Source organism: Gavialis gangeticus, unplaced genomic scaffold, assembly GCF_001723915.1.
Source record: "Gavialis gangeticus isolate Ggan-Ray unplaced genomic scaffold, GavGan_comp1, whole genome shotgun sequence".
Lineage (NCBI taxonomy): Eukaryota > Metazoa > Chordata > Crocodylia > Gavialidae > Gavialis > Gavialis gangeticus.
In genome coordinates, this window is record NW_017729034.1 from 22817679 (window position 1) to 22828610 (window position 10932).

General features: G+C 39.4%; 1 protein-coding gene across 2 annotated transcripts in view; it reads right to left on the reverse strand.

The window, feature by feature from the left end:
• BRE (brain and reproductive organ-expressed (TNFRSF1A modulator)) overlaps positions 1-10932 on the reverse strand; it is a 378642-nt gene that overhangs the window by 248158 nt on the left and 119552 nt on the right. For both annotated transcript variants that reach the window (XM_019526837.1, XM_019526838.1), the window contains exon 6: positions 5207-5281. In XM_019526837.1, the coding sequence (XP_019382382.1) occupies positions 5207-5281 (75 nt within the window). The remainder of the gene's footprint in view (positions 1-5206; positions 5282-10932) is intronic.

Here is a 10932-nt window from a genome sequence, read left to right on the forward strand (position 1 = left end):
GGGAGGGGGGGCCCTCCACATGCTTGGCAGTGAAACCAGAAGTACTTCCAGTCCACTTCTGCCAGGGAATGTGCTGGGGCAGCCCCCCCTGGCTCCCAGCTCTGCAATCGGCCTCGGGGGGATACTGGGTGCCCCCCAGACCCAGAAGGCACCAGTCACCAAGCCACAAGGGGGGCCCAGGTGAGCTCCCCGGCAGACCCGGAAGTGGGACACTCCATGTACCCCAGCATCTCAGCATGGGACACTCCATGCACCCCAGCATCTCAGTATTCATGAGCCGCCTGGTACCCAGAGGTATGTAGAAAAACATTTAAAGCTGTGTCTATGTCCAAATCATCGAATCTTTCCGAATCTCTCCTAATCAATTCAGAGGCTTCCAATTCGATTCAGAGAGATTAAAGGGTCTCCTGATTCAGTTTGGATTTGGTGTTTCAGCCGCCGAATCGGGACGAATCTCAACCGAATCGAATCAGGGACCAAAGCTTCGCACAGCCCTACTGATAAAGCCATTATACCTGTTCACTTCCATCCTTAATAACATCATCCTCTCTTCCAGAACTTCACAGTCGCTTCTAATCTGCTCAAAATTATACCTGATAGTATCATTAATACTCATGTGACTGAGCAGTATGGGGCAGTATCAAGGGCCTGGTAAGCCTCAGTGACCTTTCTGCATTGTCTGAGATTTTGGCTGCAGGCAGAAAGTGCACCTCTCAAAATGATAGTTCAGGTTGGAAGTGGGATGACTTTGTCCCCCTCAGAAAGGAATCTTCAGACCCTCATTATCCTTCTTCCTCATCCTCAGGTCAGCGGACAATGACTCTCCCAGCACTGGGGACATGTGGCTATTCTTCCCTACCCAATAGGGCTATTTTTCTGCTTCAGGACTGCATAGAGATTCTTGACCCCTATGCCTCAGAGACTTTGGTGGGCAAGGGTGCATAGTTGAACTCATAAAGTGACCTCGTTTCCCTTAAGAGGGACATTGGAGGTTCTCCCTTCTCCTGCGGTGCTGTGCCAGTCCAAGATTGAATGATCTAAGTTTATCAACAGGATACATAAAAAAAAATCCATTCTCATATGTTGAGAGACTTCATCCTGCAGATCACTTGCCTGTTTCCTGTGTAACGCCAACAGTAACACCTGTCATACCATGTGGTACCCTATTTTTGACTTTCAGCAGAGACATGCAGGCCACACTCTCACCAGACAAGTCTCTGGTTAGGAACTTGTAAGACAGGATTCTTGTCAGGGCTAGAACACTGAAAGTGTAGGTAAAAGAGTTAGTGGCAGTGTTAGCAGCTTGCCATTTTCCACCCATCACAGATTCTTTTCTCTGGGGCACTTGTAACAGTAGGAAAAAACCCCCTGAATCCCTGCCTTCCCCTATTGGTGAACTTGCCTAGCTAACTTGCTGCCTCAGGTGACTTAGTCTCTCTAGCCATATGACACTGGTTAATGTGCCTGCTACACAAATATGCATAACTTAAGATCCTTGCATTAGGGTTCCCTCGAATAAATTTCAGTTTCTTTTATATTGCAATTTAGTCTAAGGGGACATCGCTTCCTTTAAAACAAAAAAAAAAGAGAATCCTTATCTTACAGACTTTGAAAGCAAATTGTCTTCATCAAGTAGGTGAAAAGACCCGACTAGAAATCTCCAAAATGAGGAATGGGACACCCTTCGAGTTCTGTCTTGCTTCCAATAGTGAAAAGAGGAAACTGAGGGTGGGTTAGAGTCATTCTGCCATTTATCGCCTTGCATAAAACAGAAAACCCCAGTATCTGTGAAGAGCACAAGTGCAGCCTTCATAGATACTGGATGTATCAACACATGCATTAAGGCACTTTTCCTAATGCACATTAAATTTAGTACCTCCAATGTGAGATACTAAAAAAATGTACATTAAGCTACCTTAATTGAAGTAAAGAATGGGCATGGTTTTTAAGTGATGCTTAATGCACAGTAGCCTATTTTACTGCGCATTAGTGTAATAGGCCATTTTTTTATCTGATGTTTTAATGCACGGTAAAATAGGCTACTGCACATTAAAGCATACATGTAGAAGTGCCCATGGCTATTCAAAATACCTGACCTGTGTATAATAAAGCATATGTGTACCTGGAGTGGGAATCACACTGACACAATCAAAGAAGACATGTCCTTTCAGTTACAGCACATGGTCTACAACTCTGAGCACATGGTCATATTCCAGGGAGAGCTCTTGCCCTGCAAGTTGTTAGGAATGGGAAGACAGTACCTTTAAACTCTGCCCTTGTAGCAGATAATTGCAGCATGGGACAACATCTAGGTCTAATACAACAGAGCAGCATAACAGATACCTATTTATAAATATTATATGTCAGTCAAGATCTAGATCTGTTGTAGAACAAACTAATCCCTATCATGCTGTCCTGTAAAAAATGCTGTAAGAGCCAGGCAAGATGATTCACATCCTAAGCAGTTCTGCAAACGAGGGAAACACAAGGGAGAAGCAGATCTTTAACTGACAAAGTACAGAGTACAAACATGCAGTGAACATGAATGAGACCACAAACCTGTGTGAAGGTGAATGGTTTCACCAAAATAACAATATGTTTTTTTAAAGCTGCTTAAATAAGAATGTAACACAGGCACATAAAAACATACACGGTTTCTGCAAGGCAGAAATTAGGATTTTTCAAGAGAACAATAAATACTTCCAGTGTTAAAATAACTCAAGAATGTCACACAAGAAACCATAATTTGATTTGATAAATATAAATATATTCCTGCTACTAACATCAATACAGTCTTTCGTCCAATATCTCCATAGGCTTCTTATTTATTTTGGACTCTAGGGCAAAAGTATTCTCATTGTAAACCTGCCCGCCACCATACGCTTGCTGTATGCCACCTTTGGAAATCATGTCCATCACTACTCTACTTAACTAAATATTAATCTCCCCTCAATCTGTACAGTATTCCCTCTAATCCAAGAGGCTTCTTCTTGGCAACTTCTTACATAGCATCTTTCTGTCATTCTGCTGCATGTGCCCTTCACTCTCCAGTTACTTTCAAATGTTAAGTAAAAACAACTGCTTCCAATGTTGTCTGTACAATGAATGTCACCAAGGAGTGTACAATCTTGCCACACATGACATTTACTAAGACACAACAACAGTACTACTTATAGAACACTTCAAAGGTCCATTTACTACAGGAAAATGACACTTTTGGGGGATCTCCACCATATCCCTTAATTTTCTTGTCTGCTTCTGTTACCATTTAATTTTAATGACATGAAGTGATTACCACATGGACACGAAACCCTGAAAGCTTACATTAATTTCTTCAAAATTATCTCAGAGTCTGTGGCTTTGTTCCCTACTATGACCCCTTAGACAGCATAAAGATTTTGGCCCACTAAACTGATGCATATTAAGGTATCTACAGTAGCCAGATCCAAAGGCTTAGCTCCCAGATAGATCTCACTGCAACAGAAATCCTACTGGCTTCCCTGACAAAGACTGGTAAACATGCTCATCTTTTGGCAGAACATACTATATAACACTTCAGGACTAAGATACTAGTCCTCATTATGGGCTATGGAAACATATGAAAACAGCATGGGGGATGGGGAAACTTTTACCTAGATAGACAGTACTTATGCCAACTAACATTTAACTGCTTAAATAGCCCTATTAATATTCCCAAATACTTATTCAAATTATTTTAAATAGACATGTAATTGAGACACTTGAGTGGAACAAGCATGCACATGTCACAGGGTTGCCAAGATAATTTCTTGCTGTCTGGAGCAGAAAAATAATTACTAGGTCTAAATTAACTGTTCGTCATACTGATTTTTCAAATTCTTCACTTTACTTCGCAATATGTATGTTCTCTAATGAGGCGAGGTCCCGCAGTATGTTGGACACTGCCCCTCCTTGGGTTGTATAACCCAGGGGTGCATAACAAAGAGGTAATTGACTGCAAACTGAGAGTGAGGGTTTAATGAAGCACATGCTTGACTCTAGAAAAGTAGTGTGTTTGTTTTCTCAACTTATCATATGAAAATCGCTGAAAATGGTGTCTACAATTTCAAGGCCTTGCACTATTACTTAAATGTTCTACCTTACAAAGAAAATTCATTTATGGAATACAACATGTGCAAACAACACACCTTTCACTGGCACAAACTACAAAGAACAGGGATGACAAAATGCACAATGACTGCAAACCACTGCTTATTAGGCAAAAATATCCATCCTTTCATTCTTATATCTGCACCAATGTAAGTGTTTTATTTAGACTCATTGGTGCTTTGCATTATTGATTGTGACCACATCCCACTATCCCTGCATTAAAATTACCTACGGTTTTAAATAAGAAGGAAGAAAGATTCTTGGGAAATCTTTCTAAAGTTACAGTAAAACAAGATTAAGTAAAACTTCATTTTATTCACTAGCACTTTACCTCCTGATAGTTACCACGCAGATAGCTAACATAAGGAAACACTGTTCTGGGTGTTTTTTCCGTGCAGAAGACATAACCCTAAATGAAGATACAATCCCTGCCCAGAGAAATTTACAGTTTGAAACAGATCAGGTTGGAAAGAGGAGGGGGAGCAAACCCACGTACCTGGAGGGTACTGATAATAATTTAGAACGTCAGTCAGTCTGTCTGTCTCTCAATACATACACATATGTGGGGGTGTGCGTGCGCACACACGTATGCACCTATTTTTAAAAATGAGATGGTGAATGCAAATTACTGAAGTGAGTTCACATCTGTTAGGCTAAATGAAGAGGCAGATTCTGTTTAAAAAGGATGGGGAGGGGAGAACCTCTGAAAACAGGAGGGTAGATGGGAGGAAAACAAAAGATGAGAGGCGGAGAAGGAAACTAAGATAGGGGAATCTAATCATTGTGTTGGTTTTTAGTCCATTCATATTGGTGGATTTTTGGACACTAATGTAAAACTGATCAGTGATTATTTCTTCTGAAGGAAGTAGCTTTTATTTTTATTATGATTATTACACATTTGCAAGGACAAGTAATTCTTTTCCAAAGTACAACAATACCAAATTTTGAAACTACTGACTTACAGTCTCCTGCGGAAATTTGTCTGCTGAAATTCAAAATGTAATTTTTACTAGGAACATTTCAATAATTCACACTTTCCCACAGAGTGAGCATTGTCAATATATTAATTTATTTTTACCTTGAGAAGGTATGTAGGAATATTGCTGAAATCCACTGGCAACTTCAAAAGAAAGCGAGCTGAAAATTCACCAGTCTGTGGAGAAAGGAACAAAAAATAATGAGGCCTATAGCAAAAGTGATCTCTCTGTGTAATGTCTATTGCAGACAGGGTCACAGGCTGACCTGATTCAGGCTGAAAAATTAGGAAAGTAATGTCTTATAACAATTTAGAGAGAAAAGGATGAGGGAGAAGAGTTAAGCAATGGCTTTCAGTGGTGATTATTAAAGCTAAAAAATATTAATTTGCAGCATTCACAACAAGCAATATGACAAAGTACATCAAGTCTATAAGGGCACTGAGGCAGGGGATGGTTGTGACAAAATAATTAGTATTCTATATAGTGGTATCACCTACGCATCCTCTTCAATATGAGAGGCCAATTACGCTCGGTAAAATACAAATATATAAGTATATAGTCTGTGCCCTGATACATTCCCAATATAATTAGATTTTCAAAAGAGAAAACTCCCATTTGGACACCTAAATGAAGTGACCAGATTTTCATAAGTGCCTAGCACACAACATCTCCCATTGACAACGATTAAAATAAATTGCAACAATCCATTCATATGCCTGTAAAGTACCTGAGCATTGTCACTGGGAAGAAATGCATTAATTAACTAAAAAAAAACTTGCAGCAAGGCCAAACTTGTCAACATTGTTGATCTTTTTGTTACAATAAACAAAAGTTCAAAAGGCATGTATATCTCTTAGGACAGTAGTAATATAAATATATTTTCCTTTTAACAAATTAAATGCACAGAAATTACTTTTTAAAAACAATTGAAGAGACTTGTTAAAAATAGATGTAATAAGATAATTTTTTCAATAGGCATGTACTGCAGAAATCTCTATTTTCAGAGTTTTAAGCATACAATTTGAAAATAACTCCTTTGGGCATTAATCTGAGCAAATATATAGATCTTTTGACAAAATGTATTTCAACGTTTATAAGGTTCGCTAGTGAAAAATGTAATAGTTTGAATATCTTACTCCCTTTCTCAGTCAAAGATCAGCTTATTTCTTAAGTGGCATTTTTCATATTGCTAGTTTCCCTGAATGTAGAACTAAGAAAAAGAATAAAACTACAATGATGCTTCATTTAAGAAAGGAAGTTGTAGAACTGGCATGAAAATGTAAAAGTTAATTACCTTTTTACAACATATGAATGCATACAAATTAGTTGTTACTGTTACACAGATATAAAATGCTGCCTTTCAGTCACTGTAGTTTGAACTGCATTTTTACTGTTCAGCTATTTTAGGCCATAAATTTTATTTGGCCACATTTCGTCAGAAATGAAAGCTGCACTCTGAAATGGGCAAAGGATTCCAGCTAAGATATGGGTTCCACGCCAAACTCTGGAGCGCTAGAGTTATGACATCCTCCAAATTCAAACCATATTTCATGAGCAGCAAAATGGAGTTCTCTTATTGTGAAGGGATTCCTACTCCTTTTCATTTTAGTAAACCTTCTCTACATTTCTGGGTAACACTGATAAAAAAGAACCATTTGAGCAAAACTGTTTCCATTGGTTTTGATGACTGAAGGATTCAATAAACAGTTAATAAAGGTGTCCCAAACTTTAGGATGGATTTCTGTGAATAAAGGCCTTGTAAGGGCAGCTGCAACGTGCCGAATGAGTTTTAACAAATAAGGGGAAGAGATTCATTAATTCTCTGATTCTTTTGGTTTGCTCTCCTTAATTAGCAAAATTGGACAGACTTAGTAGGTGAAAATCAGAGCTGAGGAATGAATAGAAGATGAAAGAAGAGCATTTAAATTATTGCAAAAAAAGCTAGAGGATTTTCTATAACACATGTTCAGATTTACATAAATTATAACACCTAAAGGATTGCTTTACAACTGTTGCCTACTGAAAAGTTGCCAAACTGTCCCCAACACATGGCTGTTTTTTATACATAAAGTGTATACAAAGGAAATGGAACGGATTTCCTCTCTATTTCATATGCTTCCTTAAAACAAGGCCTTATCCACCTGGTTATGAAAAGACTAAGTTTGTTCTTTTAAAGGAAATACATTGAAACTTGCCATTTGATACAATTAAAACAAAATATTCCTTTGATTAAATATTAAAGAATAATTTTCTATAGTTAGAACACAAAAATCAGGATAGACTGAGGTAACAAATACTTGTTCAGTTTTAACTGTTTTATATGTGCATTACAGTATATTTAATTGTTCCATTACATACTGTCTTCCAAGTTCAATATTTTTTATATAACCAACGGGGGGTCAAATTTATGGCTGTGTGAACATTTATAGTGTGAAATTTGGTTGCCACTTTAGTCTGGCACTAAAATGGCTCTTTGCATCTAAAATATGATCCATGCGTTTAAAAAAAAATTGGATACATAAAAAGCTAAAGTAAAAGGGGAAAAAAGGGAAGAATTGAAATTATTGTAAGCGAGAAAAGTATAATAAGAAGTATAACTAAGAATGTGCATGTTTCGAAGCACATAAATGATATATTCTCTTTGAAAAGAAATGTAGGCATTTGTGTGTGAAGGTAGGTGCAGATACAGTTACTCCAAAATATGCATAGAGCTTTGAACATTTAGTGGGGAAGAATGTGTATAAATATGTTAACCCATGTAATCTGCCATTCTCTGAGGGACATCAGTTATCAATGTAGAATGAAGGAAAATGTACAGCTGGCAACGTTTCTGTTGTAATTATCCTTTTTAACATTTTTGTAACTTATGTTAAAATAATTTCCCTCCAAACTTGGCAAGGCAGATTCTCCAAATTGAGAAATAGCTTTCCTTTCTCCTGATCAACTTCTTCCTTAAACTACTTCTTAAAACCAATTACTTCCAAAAGGCCTTTCCATCATAAATGACTACAGGACTAACCTAATATCCAATGATATCTACTGTGGTATTTACAAAGCTGTCAATATAAGTTGGATGGGACAATAAAATAAATCATTCACCTCCTTTTTTGGGAAAAGCTAGACAGATGACTGGCTGTGCCCTAAAGTAAGGAAGCTTCACACCTTTTCTTTTCAGTTGTTTATAATTTCCCCAATTTTGAACCATATGAATTGACAATTTCCATGCTAGAAGTTAGCCTCAGTTCTGCAGGATCATAGGAAAGTAGGGCTGGAAGGTCATCTAGTCTGGCCCCCTGTTCAAGGCAGGATCATCCCAAATAAAAACAGCTAACCTGCTATTGAAAATTTCCAAGGGTGGAGATTCCATTACTCTTCTAAGTAAACCATTCCAATGCTTGACCACTCTCATAGTCAAAAAATTCCTCCTCATATCCAACCTAAATTTTCCATGCTGTAGCTTAAAGCCATTGCTCCCAGTCCTGTTCCCTGCAGTCACAGAGAAAAGCTCATCTCCATCCTCTCTATAATCGACCGTCAGGTATTTGAAGAATGTTATCAAGTCCCCCCTCACTCTTCCCTTCTCCAGACTAAATAATCCTAGTTCTTTCAGCTTTCCTCATAAATCTTGTGTCCCAGGCCTCAGATCATTTTTGTTGCTGTGTCCTCAACTCTTTCCAAACTGTCCACATTTTTCTTGAAATGTGGGGCCTAAAACTGGACACAGGACTTCAGGTGAGGTCTTACAAATGCCGAATAGAGCAGAAGAATCACTTCCCTTGATTTGCAAGTGACACTCCTGTTAATACAGCCCAGGATGCTGTTGTCTCCTATTCAGTTCGTGGTTCACCATAAGCCCCACATCCTTCTCTGAAGTACTATAACCTAGCCAGTCATTCCTCAGTCTGTATTTGTGGGTGCAGTTATTCCATCCCAAGTACAGGACTTTGCCCTTACCTTTGTTAATCTCAACTCATTTATTGCGGACCATTTCTCCAGTCTATTCAGGTCACTCTGGATCCTAGCTCTACCTTCTGGAGTGAATTTTTAATGTTTTACTAAAATGGGCTCAGCATTTTCTGAGAATTAAATTAAGGAAAAATACATTGTTTTGCCATCTCTAACAATTCTTGCTGCCATTTGACCGGGAAGTTTTAACACTTCTAGATTTTGGAAACAGTTGGTATCCCTTGAGTCTTACAAAATGGTACGAGTCATCACACTCTTCATACTGACAGAGCTCCATTCCTTTGGTTGGCAGCCTGTATGATATCTTGAACCTCAACCTTGTGACTCTCTTAGAGGCCTACAATTGTCTATGAGGCTGCTCTGGCAGCCACCAAGCTTTCTCTGATGACCTCCCTTAGCTCTTCCCCAATGTCCTATGGTTCATATACAGGAAAGGGAGTCACCCTGTCTTACAGCAGAAAATAATACTTGGCAAACAAGACCTGATCATCTGCCAGCCAGAGATGGAACAAAGCCAAAGAATATGCTTTGTGCCTGAAAATGCCCTTGTGCCTGGGTGTGCCTTTCGTTCAACTCAACTTCTCCTGCACTCCTGCAACTACTGAAGAACCTGGGTTCGGGGGGGGGGAAAATCAACATTTTTCATTGTCGTTAGAGTTAATTTTTCTGTTACTTCCAGTCTTTGGTATCTGTCGCATATATAGAGATGCCACCAGAGAGCCTGCTAGCCTCCCTTTCCTGGAGCTATGAAAATCTGCTAAAGGATCATGGAAATGGTAATCCCCAGAAGGGCCAGTAAAGTATAATAAATGGAGATCTAACAGGGTTACAGATGAATTCCCATTGGCAGTCATAATTTTGTTACGTAGGTGCTTTGGGAAAGGGCTGTTGCTCTCATAAGATAAAGAAGCGTCTTTTCTTATCAATAAGGGGAAGAACATCATAAATGACATCCCCTATCCCAAAGCACTGAGCCCCACTGAACCTAAATTACCATATTTTCTGGCATACCACATGTCCCCCCCCCCAGCAAATAAAACACACATCTTTGTTTTTGAAGACAGAATGCAGGAAAAAAGATGTTTCCAAAACTATGTGACATAGCGTAAGAACTTCTGGAAACATCAAGTTTCCAGGAAGTGAGGCAGTCCAGGAGACAGTCTGGGAGAGGCAGCAGGAACTTCCTGGTATGGCTGCCTCACCTAGACTGTCCCCAGGGATGCCATGTTCCTGGACATTCTGTGTTTCCAGAAGGACTTATTCTGTATCACACAAGGGTAAGCCCCAGATTCTTGTAAGGGCAGTACAAAGAGTATTACTTCTTTATTCCAAGTAGTTCTTTATTCAAGTTCTTGTAAAGAAAGCCTTGTTTCCATACCACAAGCCTCATCAAGATACCACCAGCAGCATGCTTTGCTGCTTCAGACACAAGTTACAGTGCTCAGCTAATTGCTATGTTATGAGAGGGTCAACACAGGACTCCATCATTTCAGCTTGCTATGCCAGATACAAGCAGATGAGATCTTGGCAGCTGCATGGCATGCAGTGTGTCTCCAGGTTTGCTTCTATTCCAGAAAAGAAAAATCAGCTTCCCCACTTAGACACAGCCCCACTTTGCAGTTCTGATATTTTGCAGGAAAGATATTTATGGTATGTGAACATATATGGCAAGTTTCTTTGTGGGTATGGTGTGCATGAGGCATGTTGGGGGTGTCACATGCTCATGGACAGAGACGGGAGGCAGGGGTGTGAAGGAGCTTGGCTGCTTACAAAGTCCTGATGGACAGGCAGGGACAGACAGGAGGGGGGAGCAGCAGCAGGAGCCACGGTGCATTTGGTGCGGCCTCACCAGGCAGGCAAG